Source organism: Eurosta solidaginis, chromosome 2 (assembly GCF_040869045.1).
Source record: "Eurosta solidaginis isolate ZX-2024a chromosome 2, ASM4086904v1, whole genome shotgun sequence".
NCBI classification, from domain to species: Eukaryota; Metazoa; Arthropoda; class Insecta; order Diptera; family Tephritidae; genus Eurosta; species Eurosta solidaginis.
The window spans coordinates 12,338,464-12,356,534 of record NC_090320.1 but is presented as its reverse complement, the minus strand read 5'-3'; the positions used below and the strand labels follow the sequence as shown (position 1 = coordinate 12,356,534).

The window sequence follows — 18,071 nt, the reverse complement described above, 5'->3', positions numbered from 1 at the left end:
CATTATCGAACATATGTTTTTAGATCAATAATGCATTTGCCAACGCGTATGTGTATATAGTTAGTCTATACTACAGTCTGTGTGTATTACAATAAGGGGATGTGAGAATGAGAGCGAACTCTATGTTTCTGCGTACACCTGTACGATTTGTACATATGTATGTACATATATACTTTTATATTTGAATTTAAACGTTGCTCAAGGCCAGTGTCACTGGTATAAATATTTTATGTTCTGCGATTCGATTTCTTATTTATCTTCTTTTTGCGCATAAAATTGTACATTCAGAAATTTTTTAAAAATCCCTAAAACTAAAACTACTTTGGCTGGAACGTTTTCAAAATATGTGAACAAATATAAAGAGATATTCGAAACCGATGGAGGAATTTTACTTTACAAAATTTGCAATAAAAGAATTAGCTGTGCAAAAAAGTTTCAAGTTGATCAGCACATGCGGAGCCAGAAGCTCGTAGAGCTTTCTAGAAGGCAAGATGAAAAAACTTCTCAATGCCTGCTTAAAAATTCCTTTGGCAATAAGAACAAGTTTAACATGGAGCTTTGCGAGTCATTTGTTGTAGCTGATATCCCATTATGGAAGTTAACGAACCAGCATTTAATCAAGTTTTTCAAAAAATACACCACGGAATCCATTCCTTCTGAGTCAACTTTGAGAAAAAACTATGTCCATGATATCTACATATTTATCGCAAATTGAAGAAATCAAAGGGCAATTGAAGAACCACTTTTTCTGGGTATCAATTGATGAAACGACTGACATACAAGGCCGTTACGTAGCAAACATTTTAGTGGGAATATTACATCCAGACAAAGATGTGAGCTCCAATTTTTTTTATTAAACGTCGTTTGTCTAGATCGCACAAATCACTCCACACTTGCAAGAGCATTTGATGATTCCATGCAAGTATTGGGCCCTGACTTCGAAAAGTCGAAAATGTCACTGACGCAGCACTATATATGGTAAAGTCATCAAAAGCACTTAAGGTATTTTATCCAAAATTACTGCACGTTACTTGTTTGGCACATGCAATGCATCGAGTGGCCGAAGATGTTAGAACCCGTTTTAGTGATGTGGACGACTTAATATCTAATGGAAAGAAAATATTTTAAAAATCTGCTTTGCGTGTTGAAGCGTTTAAAAACATGTTTCCCAATATCGCTCTTCCCCCACAGCCAATATTAACAAGATGGGGAACCTGGTTAGAGGCGGCAAAATATTATTGCGAAAATTTTAACGAGTTTTAAACCTTTCTTAAAGATCTAAATTATGGCGACGCTTCTTCTATATTGAAGGCAAAAAAGGCAGTGGCTTCAAATTCTCAAGCACATTTAGCCTATATTAATTCAAACTACAGCTTCTTGTCAGATATTATAACTAAATTGGAAGGGAAAAAATTGTTGGCTGAACAAATGCATATTGTGGTGGCTGCTGTTACAACTATTGAAGGGGTGCAAGGTGAACTTTGTGAAAAGATAAGGGAGAAATTGAACACAGTTCTGCAAAAAAATACTCGGTTCCAGGAACTTAAGGTAATATCCGGTGTGTTAAGTTCAAGTGACCAAATGGACTCAAGTGACAGCTGTAACGAAAGTAGTTATGACCCCCACGAATTATCTTGCTTCAAGTACGCCCCAATCACCAGTGTTGAAGTAGAAAGAACGTTCTCCTTGTACAAAACATTTTTGCGCCCAAATAGGGAAGGCTTTAACTTTGAAAATTTTCAAGATCAATTTATCTTGTTTGCCAATAAAGCCACCAACAAAGAAGACTGAAAATTTTAAGTATGTGTACATATGTATGTATGGATTTGAAAATAATTTATTGGTATTTTACTTTTAAAAGTGTTTAAATATTTATTTTATTGTATACTTTAAAAATGTATATGTATGTATATTTTATTAATTTGGAGTCTTTCACACAATATATCCTTGCATTAATTAAAATCTTAAAAAAAAGTAAAAACTAATAAAAAGAATGAAAAAAAAAAAATGTGAAGTGTTTTTGAATATTCTTTATGTGTTTAGTGCATATTTTTGATTTTTTAGGTCATATTATATGCGGATATTTTCCAGTTTATAGTGCATAAAAATCCGGGCCCTAGTAATAACCCTTCGAAAATCTACCTGCTAACTAACTGATATACGAATACTAACACTTACATATGTACCAGTAGGGTACTTAAGTATTAAATGGATATATTTACTTGAATGCTTATAACTTTTGTATTAGTTCATCGATTTTGTTGAATGAAAGCTTATTTTTTTTGTAATAAAACAGAGCTTAGAGAGAAATAAAAAAAATCTGCAAAAAAATAAAACGTTTTCGAGATCCTTCCTCGCAAAATACAAATTTTATTATATTAATTAAACGGTTTTATTTAGCTTGAGTTGACAGTCTGGGTGGTTGGCTGGTTGGCACGAATTTTGTAATAGAAATTTAAGTAACTTCCCAATAAGCTACAAGTTTGAAACTTGGAATATAGTTCAGAACCCGATGGTCCGATTTCGCTCATATTTGGAACACTTTATACATACAAGAATAGAAAGCGACCTATGATGCCCGATTTGGCTCATATTTGGAACAAATATTACATACAGTCCGGTAGAAGTGACATCAAAATATTTTGGAGTTGGAGGAGGGACAAGCATACGTGGCGCAGAGTCGAGTAAAATCTTTGGAAGGATTATGTATTGAGGACTTAGATTGTAACAAATTGTCAGGAAAGAGTCCTTGAAATAATGAGTCACTAAATGAACTAAATAGAATGAGAAATAATAGGCAATTAAATAAAGACTAAGAACTTGAAAATAAAATAATTAAAACAATTTTTAAGTTAAACGGTTTTATTGAAAACAATACTTACATGAAGTAATAATAATACTAAAAGCTAGAAAATAATTAGGTAGGTCCTAGGTACGAGTTATCACACTCCTCATCAATCTAGGGCGTTGATCAGACAATTAAATAAAAGCGTTGGGCGCGTGAAATTTCTAAAAATGTGAGGCGTAGCATAACCTGATTAAGGTTCAGTTGGTCTTATATATATATGACTTTCAATAGAAATTTGACGCGTCCAACGCTTTTATATAATTGTCTGATCAACGCCCTAGATTGATGGGGAGTGTGCTGACTCGTACCTAGGACCTACCTAATTATTTTCTAGCTTTTAGTATTATTACTTCATGTAAGTATTGTTTTCAATAAAACCGTTTAAATTGAACATTTTTTTGATTATTTTTTTTTTTACAAAAAAAAAATTTTAAAAATCCGTAGTGATTGTTCGTTATCTTTGAATCTGCAGGGCACAGCAAAAAGTGTTGTATGCACAGTTTATAGCAAATTTTATTACCTTTTAAAAGCTTCAAACCGTTTTGGAATTGCTCTATTCGTTCTATAGATATATGTGATTAGGTGGAACAAATTTTTTTTTGTTTTTTTTTTTTTTTTGAAAAAAACGGTAATTCGTTAATATCTCAAAAACGTTACTATAGAATTAAAAATAACCATGATGTTCGGAATCAGGGGGCGATTTTACATAGGGATTTCATAATGGCGTCTCTGGTGCAGAAAAAAGATTGGATTTTGTAATTAATCTGAGTGCTAATGGCATTGAGCGCGGTGGTGGTGCTGTGCATTTTACGGAAGCCATGTTGGTGCGTAGCTAGGCGAAGATTTGCCGTGAAATGATTGAGCAAAACGGTTTCCAATGTTTTAGCTACTGGCGAAAAGAGTGATATCGGTCGATAAGACTCGCCTTCGTTAGCTGGCTTGTCAGGCTTTAGCAGCGGGATTATCCTTGCCATTTTTCATTTTTGGGGAATAACGAAGGATTCCAGTGACAAATTGAAAACATGTGTGAGGTATTTTTCTCTCTTATCGCCAAGGTGTTTAAGCATTGGCATGGCTATTCCGTCGGGGCCTATCGACTTGGATGGGTTGGCTTTACGGATGGCTACTTCAACCTCTGTGGCGGTGATGGTAATGGGTGGGACGTCGTGTTTATGTTTATGAGCTCGTCTATTAGCACGACGTCTGGCTTTGTCTACAGAAGAATGCATTATAAATTGTTCGCAAAAGCCGCTCGCGTATTTCTTCGAATCAGATAAAGTTTTATCACCGAAGGTTATAGATACTTTGTCATTGTGTTTAGTTGGATTAGACAAGGATTTGACGGTTGACCACAATTTACCAACACCCTCAGAGAGGTTGCAGTTCTTTAGATGCTCCTCCCATTTGGAACGTTTATGTTCATTTACCAGCCGCATGATAATAGGGGGTTTCTAGGGTTGACGTGTCTCGCAAGGTCACGTTCTCTTGCTAAGTTTGCGGCTTCAACCGGGGTGATTTCAGGTATTCTACCGGCCGGGATGAAGCGTGCAGAGGCTGAAGCGATGACCTTGCGGAACGCACGCCCGCCCTGCCGGAAATCGGTCGGAACAGGAAGAGCAGCAAAAGATTGGGTTGTAAAGGTTTTGTAGTATTCCCAATTGGCTTTTTTAAAATTAATGAAAATCCGCTTTTCAGAGGTGATAAAATTGGCAGGTCGCTCAATTGAAAGGAGTATGGGCAGGTGATCAGAAGCTAAAGTAAGGATCGGTTGCCATTCAACGCAATTGATGAGCCCTGCACTGACGATTGAGATGTCAGGTGAGCTGTGGCAATTACCTGCAATTCTGGTGGGGGCATCGCCGTTTATCGTACAGAAAGTCGTATTGTCTATTTGCTCTGCTAGCTGCCTGCCTCTGCTGTCGACTGGCAAGCTGGAATGCCGCTGAAATCGACAAGGATAAGACGGGTTTCGCCACAGAATAGCGAACTGATATCAGGGCGATAGCCACTTGGACAGCAGGTGGCGGGGGGAATATAGATGTTAGTTATTTCTAGGTCAACATCGCCTGACCGGATGGTTATGCCTTGACTTTCTAAGGTATTATCCATGCGGCTGATATTAGGTTGAATTAGACTATATTGCACGGTGTGATGAGTGATAAAGGCAAATTCACCACCATTACCCCTTGTGCCATCTTGCCTATGAACGTTGTGGGCATCGCAAGTTCGGAGGTCCGATCTGGCAGTTAGCAACAGCTGACGGTTGATGTGGACTGCTGAGCAGCGTCGCTGCTAGAAGGTGGCGGAGGTACGTTTGATAGTGAACCGCGGGACGTCCTTGGACGTGAAAAGCAGGGAGCCACAAAGGTTTCATAGGAATTTCGGGGGCGACAAACGTTGGATTCTAACCCAAAACAGCCCGAACGATGCAACCATCTTGTACACGTGACACACTGACAAGAGTATGACCGTCTAAGATAAATCCTTTTCCGACATATGCAGCAGAACCACAGCCTGGGGCCGATTTAGGTTTAATACCTTCCCGGCGTAGGAGGGTATGGAGCAGTCCAGCTGCAAGGAGGTGCTTCGCGAATGACAATTTGTGGGAGGGAGCAACAAATTATATGTGTTTACACTGAAATGAAATCCCTTTGGTGGGGGAAAAAAATTCCGAGCCGCTCCGGTACGAAGAACCGGCTGCCGTGGGAAACACGGTGAGCTGGAACCCTAAGTGGCAACCCTACTTAAAAGTATCAATAGAAATGCGGAGTAAAATACCTTTCGTTTGATATCCATATTGACATACATATCTCATGTAACTAATGCCAAAAAACTACCTGAGTCCCGCCGAAACCGGGGGCTCTATCCATAGTAATTCTGCGCAGAACACCGTGAATTTACTGTCAAATATCTCCTCTCATAACAATGAAGTGAGACAACTACTTTTTTAACAAAAATAACTGCTGTTTTAGTTTTATCCAGCTAAATTGATCAAATAACCCACCGCGCATCGTTTGTCCATAAAAACCACCAATTTTTTTTCGCTTTATTGTGCTAAATCGCATGTCCGTCGTTGGCCCATCGTTTGTCCATGTTTGTCCAGGAAAAATTTTCGTTTGTCCAGAATAAGTTTAAGCGTAGTTAACTGACAAGCTGACACTTGGCCTTACTCGTACATTACCTTAAAATGTGTAGAGTGTTTTTAGGCGCATGTAAATCCATTCTGTTAAAGAAAATGTTATTTATGTATGTTAAATCTGACTTACAAGTCAAGCTCTACTTAAATATATAAATTTGAACATACGAGTGTATGAACTTTGCTTTTGTTAATTGAGTGAGTGATTGTTATGTGATTTTGTATGACCACTGCACGTACTATACATTCTTGTATACAAATGTATGCAGAATTATTAAACAGTAATGAAAACAAAAAACGGACATTTGTGGGATGTGTGAATGTCGAAAATGTAATAAAGCATATTGTGCATTTAATATATTTTTTTTTTTCAAAATATATTTCGCTATGATATCGAAATGGCTGGATTTAATACACACAAACACAAATTAACAAAATGTTTTCAATACTAAGTACAGCTTAACACCAAATGTAGTCATTAGTACTCATAAGTATTCTGATCTCGAATCAATGAAAAAGTTACATCAAGTGTCGCTAATATTTAATAATTCAACAAATAAATGACCAAAAACGTATACATAGGAAGGATAATCGCGTAACGCGAAAAACGTTATAAGCGCTAAATATAATTTTTTAGGAAAGCAAAAAAGAAAACCTTACATATCAAAAGCTATTGTGACGAACATTCGATACTTCACTATGAGTCTAGTAATAAACAACAGCTGGACATGTACTCACACATACATAGAAGACAACAGAGAATATTTCACACACATGTAAACAGCAGCTAAGAGCGAAGAGAATATTTCACACACAGTTATATATGTATGTTAGCCAAAGACAATATGACACACAGAAACTAGAAATAAGTAAACAACTATTCGAGATGGCTGTTCTCGAAAAGTCTAGACCCGCGGAAAAATAGGAGAACGAAGCGAACTGAGAGTATAAAAGCAACGCAATCAAGAATGGTCAATCAGTTTGATTTTAAAACGTCATAAGTGAAGTAATTTAAGTGCGATTGTGCAGAATAATTAAGAATATCCTAAAATTCGTCACACCATTATATATGACGAAAACTATTATATTGACAGTAGTGATTTTTGAGTAATGATTACTAATGAAATAGGACAATTGAAACGGTTATGTGTAATAAATTATTGCGTGCAGAAATTAGCGCTTACAACGCTTTTAATTTTTTAAAATTTCTTGGTTTTAAATATTTCATAATAATCTTGCCGTTTTAAAGTTATTGTGCAAAAACGTTTAAAATCTAAAGCGAATAATAATAGGAATATTCCGATTTAGTACAAACATGTTTGAAAAATGCTTGAACTGATGACAGGTTTGAAAGGCTCAAATTTTTAAACGCTTAAGGATGAAAAAAAATTAAAAAAATTAAACCAGCACAAAGAACAAAAGGCAAAAAAGAAGACAAATATGAAAGGAAACACGAAAACAAAGGTGAAGTGGAAGACCAAAGTATAATATGGTAACGAATATTAGCAGCACTAAGGGATACTATCATCTCTAAGCCGATGCTAAGCAGTGACTTGTATGCACATCAATAATTCAATCATTATGTCTACACATATGTACATACACGCAGCGGAGAAGCATCGCACAACCACATGCATAAATCTGAGATACTCCCGAAAGTATGCAATGGTTGTGCAAGTGTCGCTCACACATACAAACACATGCAGATATCCTACCTGAGATGCTCCCAAAAGTATGCATTTTAATTGTGTTCACACATACACGCGCATATGAGAAGCTATAAACGTAGTAATTTTATAGCTGATGGCCAACAAGTAGATTCTGGACGCCTATTGGAGTTATTTATTCAACAGTTTAGCGATACGAACGTTAGTAGCAAATTGCAAATAAGAGGAATTGCAGTAAATTCGTTACAATATAGAAATTACGAGAAATACGAAGGTAAACACTAGGGATTCAAAAGGATATGAAGCGCAATTCATAGTTCTCCAACCCAATTGTAAACCTCACCTTTCCGTGGGGAATCCTGCTTATTTAGCAGGCAAGCTCGACGACTTATGTAAATTAAAACAATTTATTTAATTTTTAATATAAGTTTATTTATTAATTTAAACAGGGTCTACTAATTATACTATTTCGTAGCGCATGACCTTCGCATTCTAATTTCAACCGAATTCTGATTGGCAAGAATTCCAACAAGAATTGAAATACCGCTTGCTCGCTCTCTGCTGTAATAAGAAACTGTTTTTCGCTATGTAACAAACATTGTACAGGAATAGTGAGGTTACCACTAGCTTATTCTACTCTACCATGCTTTACACTCTCCCAGAAGTCAACCTTGTTCACCGCAAACATTATACTTTATTCGGTGAACATTATTATTATTGTGAGAATGAATTCCAATAAGAATTGGCCGCTATCATTCAAACAGATCGCTCTCCCAGGAATATCCCACTCTTACACTGCAAGAGATGGCTATGCCGTTAAGTGTTGTACTAGTGATGTTAAAGTGTGCATCACTTATTCATACATTGCAAGTGATGATGATATCACAAAGTGTTTTACTCGTGATGTTAAAGAGTGCATCACCTACTACTCCTACACTGCAAGTGATGGTGATGACGTTATGTGTTGTACTCGTGATGCTATAGAGTGCATCAGAAGGCAGATCGAACTACATGGGTGGTTATTGTGACTTAACGTGTATAAGTTTCAACGAGGTAATATTGAAATGTTCCCAAGATGGTTCTGCTAGTACTTTATTGGTGCTATTGCCCGGAATATACCATATCAATATCCGGAAAACGACCACCGACATTGATAAAAATCCACAAAAATTTCGAGGAGTCTCCTCTATGCTACAAGAAAGAGGAGAAGAAAAAGAAGTAAAGACTCAAGCAATGAGAAAGACAAAGACATATACGATGGCCAAGAGCAAGAAGCCAAAAAATATGAAGTTGATAAAAACTAAGAAACATTAACACAAAAAATTATTACTAACTACTACTAAAAGGTTAAAAATTGGTACGGAAGCAACGGCTACAAGAAACTTTTTTTAAGGATGATGAAACTTTTACGAGTCACAAAGTGATAAAATATTGATGCTAGAATATATTATCACTCCAAGGCTCTATCTGAGAATTTTTTTAAACGACCATTCTCATTGAATTAATGCCTAGATAAGTGATCTTGAAACAAGTTTCTTTAACAAATTTTTGAAATAAAACGTTGTTCGAGAAAATGCCAAGACAGGGCGTTTCTGTAAAAGATTTTGAACTTGGGTGTTCTTGAAAGCAATTCCAATAAAGGGTTTACCAAATGTTGACATCGGAAAATTTATTGTCGGTAGTGAAGGGTCGGTAATCCTGTAGCAAAAGTGTATCAGCAGGTAAACATTTTGATTTCAATCATCATCAATAGAGAACACGGACCTTTTGACAGAGAGCAGAGTTCAAAAACTTCTTAACTTAAAAAACTTACGCAGATAGACCAAAGTTCGAGCGGAACAACGTATGTTGGATTTGCTAGTGAAAATATAAAAGAACTTATGTCGGGACTAAGCAGACTTCCTAAAATCAGTTTAACATGACGTATTCCGAATCGTTCCAGGATAGTTAATACTATATCAAAGGATTGCCCCTTCCCAACTTTTCAATGAAGCTTACTTTTATAGTTTTATTTCTTATGCCACCCAACCAATGCATATTCAATTTTTCAGTGGTCGCATTGTGGACTATGAATAGTTATCGAAAAGTGGGCAGTGCTATGTAGGCTGCCAAGATCATATATGAATTTGCCGTTACTGCCGGGTCTGCTAATAAATATAAAAAAAAAATACTCTGGCCGCCTCGAAGAGAGAATAGTTTTACCCAACTCGCCGGTCTCTTCAAAATATATCTCAATGCTTAGTAGACGTTAGGTTAAGTTAAATTCCCTGATATATAAAGACCTCACATAGACTGGCAAAGTATAACTTTTTTAACACTCACGGAAAACTTATGCTACCCACTGTATACCAATTTATATGTACATAAGTACAAATGTACCGAACAACGAAATATGGTGAATGACACTAGAACAGCTGATACGACAAAACAGTTAACAAATCGGATAACACAACAAACAAAAAAAATGTAAACAAGCTGAATTGAATAAAACGAATGTGCTTTTTAATAGGCGCGAGGAAAATTTCGAAGGTGGGCAAGTAATTTTAAACTCTAAACGCGTAAATGTAAACAAGTTTTATGAAAGTGAAAGAGAATGCGATGACAGACATAAGCTGAAGCAAAAGGAATATGAATAGTGTATAACTGTAGTTTTAAGAATGATATAAAATAAATAAACAAAAATTGATTTGCAAATAAAATAAGTTTGTTAAAAGGTTTTTTTACAATTCAGAATAATGCTGATTGCTTTTAGATTTGGCATATTTATCGTATTTTATTTCAGTAAAGCGCGGTTCGTTTATTTAAATAAATATTTTATGTAGGCATAAATAAATTACTGTAAAATTCCTACATTGCGTTTTCCTTGTTTTTTTTCCTTCTCATTTTTGCAGTGATAAGATTATTCCGGCTCTATCTGTTTCGTTTTTCTCTTACATATTTTATTTACAGTTTAGTGCGATTAGTTTAAAGTAGCGCTCGGAAGTGCGGCTTATACGCGCCTGCTGCGGCTATTCGATATTTTAGTTATTGTTGTTTTATGTTGAATGCTGCACTAAATTTTGTTTGATAATGAAAGTGAATTTAAGTAAAATTTTTGAATTTACTTTTGTGTTAATTTTTTGTGTGACGGAAATTGATTGCACTTTGACGGTAACGTTTCTGAGTTGTTTGATAATATTATTTTGTTTATATCGCAGCCTTAACCAATAAGAGGCACAATTCAAAATCAGATAGGCTTAAATGCTTCTGAATAGCAGAAAAATTAGAACATTTTTACAAAAGCATACTTGACGATAGATCTTTAGTTGAAAAAAGTATGAATATTTTAGTAATGTTTTTATAACTCCATTTTTGCAAAAAAATCAATGGACATTTTGTTCGCTGTGACAATTTTTGTTTCATGATGCGGTATGGTGCTTTTAAGTTTGGCTAATGATCTCTGTAGAAAATTTATTTAAACAATTTTTTTTATGAAGAATTTGTATAACCTCAAAAGTTTATGTAGTCTCAAAGTGCGGAGCAATTAAATTATCTATTTGTGTTATTAGGCATCAGTTATTTCTACAGTTTTATATTAGTTTTAGTGCTGCAATTTTATTATTACTTATGCAGTATGCGATTATCTAAGCTTTTATCCGTCATTTCGCAATAATGTATCATACATATGAAAGGTCAGACTCTGACTTCTGAATACAGTCAGACTCTGACTTCTGACTTTCACCTCGTATAACAGCAGTTATACTAAATTTCTCAAAAAAATAATCCAGCCTTTCTAATAAGGGAAAAGAGCGGACCACGCCCACATTTTTACTTTTTCAATTTGCTGAACGCGCTAACAAAAAAATAAAATTAAACTTCGAAATTTAGAATTTCGAACTTCGTAAGCCGATATCTATTTTTTGGAGGCTAAGTTCGAAAAACGGAGATAGAACTTTGTTTACTTAAGCCTCAATCTCTATGAAAAAGTTGATTTTGTCGCATACTGTTATTATTATAAATATGAAACAACAGGTTTGACTCACTTATTTACTTTGACTTCCCCTATTCATGATATTTGGCATATCTTTATTAACTTTTCAATGCAAACCCTGCAATTTGTCCTCCAAAAATATCATGAGTTTCAGGTCTAAGTATAATAAGAATCAGGTAAAATAACAGTTGCAATAAATATTGAGCGTGGTCCAGAGTCTGATTTGCCTTATCTACTCGCAGATGAGGGCTACGATGTCTGGTTAGGCAATAATCGTGGCAATCCTTATAGTCGCCGTCACATTACACTAGATCCACAAGCTGATAAGCAATATTTTTGGAATTTCACATGGCATGAAATGGGCTATTATGATCTACCCAGCATGATAGATTATATACTAGCAGATACGGGACAAGAATCACTACATTATGTGGGTTATTCACAAGGTGGTCTAGTAGCATTGGTGCTCTTAACGACGCGTCCTGAATATGGAGCAAAATTTAAGACATTACAATTTACTGCACCCACAGTGTACATGAAACATATTCAAGTGTCAATAATATCGAATTGGCGTTATACTTTGGGAGGATATTTGGGACGTATCTTTGATTGGTGGGGTTATGCAGAAACGCTAACTTTTGGACGATCGAATATATATCAGCGTGCCTGCAAAGCGCTTTGCGGTGATGATGCTTATTTTAGACCGCTTTATTTGAAAGTTTATGGCATGCTTGCTGGTCGTGTGAATGTTGGTGAAAACTATCAGGTGAGTTGATTTTCAAGTATGACATTCAGATTTTTATAACTCATGCTTTACTTTTCCTTACAGCGCATATTGCCGGACATGTGCGCCACATTACCCTTGGGCGCCTCAAACAAACAACTTTTGCATTATATACAACTGCATGCCTTTGATGGGTTTAATAACTTTGATTATGGTAGCCCTGAAAAGAATCTACGACAATATGGGCATACTACGCCACCCAGCTATAATTTGAGTGCTGTGAATAACTGTATAACATTATATTACAGCGAAACGGATAACATGAGCGCTGCGGAGGATGTGCGTCAACTGGGCAAGGAGTTGCATTGTGCAGAATTGTATCTGCTTCCCCATAAGGCTTGGAATCATGGTGATTTTGTATGGTCTCGTCATGTTCGACAGTCATTACATGATCCTATTATTAAGAAAATTAATGTTTGGGAGGCGGATAGGATAGGGGGATGCACATAATTATATACGAACTAGGACGACTTTCAATTTTTGTTTTTAGGCTGATTTATTGGTTTAAGCTTCCTATTGTATATGTCGATGTATATATGTATAGTCTTAGTAGGATAGTTTTAGAAAATTTTACTGGTGTAAAGTTTCTCATTCGTTTGCCTACCTTTTATCCATGCTTGTCCACGGAACATTTTCGTTTGTCAACCTTTTGTTAAAAAGTTATAACAAATATATTTTTTTTTACGAAAAAAACCCCAAATTTTTTTCGCTTTATTGTGCTAAATCTTATGTTGAGTTTTTTTTTCGCATTTATAAAATATGTCACTTATCTACGGCAAATTCGCGTGCAAGAATTATTTTCCTAACTGGTCTCTAAGGTGATTTTCGAAAAGTCGAATTAGTTCGATATACTCTAAAATATAGTCGCGGAAAATTTTTTGTTTCACGGATAAATTCGCGCCAATTTTCCCAATAGGTAATTTTTTTCCACGTAAAAGTTGTGTTGCCAACTTCAGAGAGGTCGCATATGACCTTACATGACCTAGCCAGCGAAGCTTTAAGTTTTTATTGGGTTACCCCCATTATCCCCAAATGAAAATCCCCAAATCAAAATTCCCAAAATCAAAATCCCCAAAATCAAAATCCCATAATCAAAATCCTCATCACGAAATTCCCATTTTCTGTGTTAAAAACATTCAAATTAGGTTTAAAATCGCCGCGATTTTAAACGTAATTTGAATGTTCTTCACACAGAAAAAAAAATAGTTATGTTTATTCTATTTCCAAATTAACACTTCAATATTGATGATTTCACAAATATTTAATAGGCACATTAAAGAAAGTACACTTATAATTACAATTAATATAGTATTTACATAACAAACAAATTCAAAATTCATTGCATTGCAGATAAACACCGGAACAGTTTTTTTGTTTTTACAAATTATAAATACATATGTACATATATATATTATTATGTATAAATTACATTACAAAACCCTGCCAGCAGTTTTCTGATAATTTTATCGTCTATCGCCAAGAAGTAACTAATTCGATACATTTGCAGTTAATAAGGCGATAGAAATTCATTTGACAAGCAAAACTTATACTTTAAGGGAATTTTTTCTCCAAGAAGTTATTTAGGCGACTGAGATCTGTAACGTTTTGAATTTTCCTTTTTTCAATTATTTTGAGAACTTTTGCAGTTTGCTTTCGTAGTTTCCTTCTATTTAATAGCTATATTAATGATATGCTAATTTTGCGATATTTTCTCATCGTCGCTTCACTACCAGATCTAGGATTTTCATTTAAATTTTTTAATATTTTTTCACAGTATTTTTAATAATAAATTTATAAACCAAAATTAAGTAAATAGAAAATAAAATTTAAATCCGTGATCTGGCATTGAACCGACGACTTTTGCACGGTAGTTGAAGACCTAAGTCTCTGTGCCACTGATGTACATAAGAAGTTGTTGTCAAATTCGCAATATAACATTGACATGGTTAGAACAGAAAGAAGATATGAAAACACAATGCAAATAGAACGTGTACCGTTAGGTTATTCCCCATCATTTTACTTTATGCTTATATATTTTATCATACTTACATATATGTATATAAATGCGCAGTTATGTTTATAAGCGTCAGAACTTTACTTTATGATTTAACTAGCCTTTACCCGCGGCCCCGTCCGCAAGGAAAAATTTTAATATATGGGCTATTCGCGTTAGCCTGCTTATCAAGTTATCTGTTTAAAATTTTGTTTTCAGTCTAATGCATTTTATTTTTGTAATTGAGTAAAAAAGAGAACTAAATGAGCTGATAACCTGATAGGATCCCAAATGATCCCGAAATTATTCAGAAAAAGCTACGAAATGACCCCGGGCTATCGCGGACGGATCCCGAAAATCATCCAGAAATGCCCCAGAAGGATCTCCAATAGTTCCCGAAATAGTCCCAAAGAAACCCGAAATGACAACGACACGATTCTAGACGTATCCAGAGAACCCCACAGAAATGATCCCTGAAGGTGTTGCAAAATGATCCCGAAAAGGTCACGGGCGGATCTCAAAAACCATCCAGAAAATATCCAGGAAGGGTCCCTAAATTATCCCGACACACTCCAGAAAAAGTTCCGAAATGGCTCCGAGGGGATCCACGACGGATCGCGAAAACCATACAGAAATGATTCACCAAGGATCCCAAAATGATCCCGAAATATTCCGGAAATGACCCAGATGGGATCCCGCACAGATTCAGAAATGATCCCGGAAAAGTAACAAAAAACCCCGAAATGGCTCCTACGGCGTCCCGGACGGATCCAGAAATGATCTCGCAAGGGTCCCCAAATGATCCCAAAATGGTCCCGAAATTAACCTGATGGATCAGGCAAACCATCAAGAAATTATGCAGGACGGGTCCCCAAATGATCCCGAAATAATACAGAAAAAGTCACGAAACGACCCCTAGGGGATCCCCAAATGATCCCGTATTAGCCCCGAAAAGATCCCGAAATAACCCCGACGGGATCCCGGACAAATCCCGAATACCATCCAGAAATGATGCCGGAAGGGATCCCAAATGATTCCGAAAGAGTCCCGCAATGATTCCGACGGGATCCCGAACGGATACCGAAAATCATCCAGAAGTGATGCCGGAAAGGTCCTCAAATGATCACCTAATGTGCCCGAAATGACCCTTAAAGGGTCCTGGACGGATCCCGTAAACCATCCAGAAATGATCCCGATATAGTCCCGAAAAAGTCCCGAAATGACCCTTACGGGATCTCGAACGCATCCTTAAATGACCTTGACGGGATCCCGGACAGATCCCGCAATCCATCCAGAAATGATCTTGGGAGGGACCCCAAATGATCCCGAAAAAGTCCCGCATTGATTCCGACGGGATCCTGAACGGATACCGAAAACCATCCAGAAGTGATGCCGGAAAGGTCCTCAAATGATCACTTAATACCAAAATAACCCTGACGGCATCCCGGACTGATCCCGAAATCCATCTAGAAATGATCTTGGGAAGGTCCCAAAATGATCCCGAAATAGTCTCGGAAAAGTCCAGAAATTACCCTGACGGGTTCCCAGACGAATCCTGAAAGCCATCCTTAAATGATCCCGAAAAAGTCCCGAAATGACCCCGACGGGATGCCGGACGAATCCCGAAGACCATCCAGAAATAATACCTAAAGGGACCCAAAATAACCCCGAAAAAGTCCCGTAATGATCCCGGAAACCATCAAGAATTTATCTCTCGAAGGTACGCAAACGATCCCGAAAGTACCACGACGAAATAGTCCCGAAATGACCCCGCCGGGATCCCGGACGGACCCCGAAAACCATCCAGAAATGATGCCGAAAGCGTCCCCAAATGATCCCGTATTAGTCGAGAAAAAGTCCCGAAATGACCCCGACGGGTTCCCGGACGGATCCCGAAAAGCATCCAGATATGATGCCGAAAGGGTCCCCAAATGATCCCGTATAAGTCGAGAAAAAGTCCCGAAATGACCAATGCGGGATCCCGGATGGATCCCTAAAACCATCTAGCAATGATGCCGGAAGCTACCCCAAATGATCCCGTATTAGTCGAGAAAAAGTCCAGAAATGACCCCGACGGGATCCCTTATGGATCCCGAAAACCATCTAGAAATTATCCCGAAATAGTACCGTAATGAACCTGACGGGATCCCGAACGGATCCCGTAAACCATCTAGAAATGGTGCCGGAAGGTATCTCAAATGATCCCGAAATAGTACCGAAATGACCAAGACGGGATACCGGACGGATCCCGAAAACCATCCAGAAATGATGCCGAAAGCGTCCCCAAATGATCCCGTATTAGTCGAGAAAAAGTCCCGAAATGACCCGACGGGATCCCGGACGGATCCCGAAAACCATCTAGAAATGATGCCGGAAGGTACCCCAAATGATCCCGAAATAGTCCCGAAATGACCCCGACGGGATCCCTGATGGATCCCGAAAACCATCTAGAAATGATCCCGAAATAGTTCCGTAATGAACCTGACGGGATCCCGAACGGATCCCGTAAACCATCTAGAAATGGTGCCGGAAGGTATCTCAAATGATCCCGAAATAGTACCGAAATGACCAAGACGGGATCCCGGACGGATCCCGAAAACCATCCAGAAATGATGCCGAAAGCGTCCCCAAATGATCCCGTATTAGTCGAGAAAAAGTCCCGAAATGACTCCGACGGGTTCCCGGACGGATCCCGAAAAGCATCCAGATATGATGCCGAAAGGGTCCCCAAATGATCCCGTATAAGTCGAGAAAAAGTCCCGAAATGACCAAGACGGGATCCCGGACGGATCCCGAAAACCATCTCGCAATGATGACGGAAGCTACCCTAAATGATCGGAACGGATCCCGAAAACCATACAGAAATGATGCCGAAAAGGTCCCCAAATGATCCCGTATTAGTAGAGAAAAAGTCCCGAAATGACCCCGACGGGATCCCGGACGGATCCCGAAAACCATCGAGAAATAATGCCGAAAGGGTCCCCAAATGATCCCGTATTAGTCGAGAAAGGCCCCCGAAATGACCCTGACGGGATCCGGACGGAACCCGAAAACCATCCAGAAATGATGCCGAAAGGGTCCTCAAATGATCCCGTATCAGTCGAGAAAAAGTCCAGAAATGACCCCGACGGGACCCGGACGGATCCCGAAAACCATCCAGAAATGATGCTGGAAGGGTCCCCAAATGACCGCGAAATAGTCCCGAAAATGTCCCAAAATAATCCCGACGGAATCCCGGACGGATCCCGAAAACTATACACAAATGATCCCGGAATGGTCCCAAAATAATCCCGGAATAGTCCCGAAAAAGTCCAGAAATGACCCCGGCGGGATCGCGGACGGATCCCGAAAACCATCCAGAAATGATCCCGGAAGGGTCTCGATATGACCCAAACGGGATTACAAATAGGGTGAAGATAATTATAAAACCATGTTAATAAGGCAACAGACGCGTTGGAGCGAATGAAGAGTTACAAAGGGAGTAGGGATTCAAGGGGTTGTGTAGCGCAATATATAGCTTCTCCAACCCAATTGTCAACCTCACCTTCGAGCCGCGAATCCCGTTTCACTAACAGACGAGGCTCTGGCGACCCCAAGCTCCTCATGGAACTTGGGGGTGGGGAGGGAGGGATGGCCTGAAGGTTTAATGTGGCCATATAAATCGTTCCCGAGA

At 37.9% G+C, this 18,071-nt stretch overlaps 2 protein-coding genes across 2 annotated transcripts in view; both read left to right on the top strand.

Moving 5' to 3' along the window:
• The window catches only part of Nckx30C (solute carrier family 24 member Nckx30C), an 849,440-nt gene that overhangs the window by 141,818 nt on the left and 689,551 nt on the right, over positions 1-18,071 (top strand). The window lies entirely within an intron of this gene.
• LOC137241465 (lipase 3-like) lies at positions 7,754-13,129 on the top strand. Its single transcript, XM_067769079.1, has 3 exons — positions 7,754-7,925; positions 11,798-12,387; positions 12,451-13,129. Exons 1-3 carry the CDS (start codon positions 7,754-7,756, stop codon positions 12,853-12,855), a joined length of 1,167 nt encoding a protein of 388 aa, XP_067625180.1. The 3' UTR covers positions 12,856-13,129.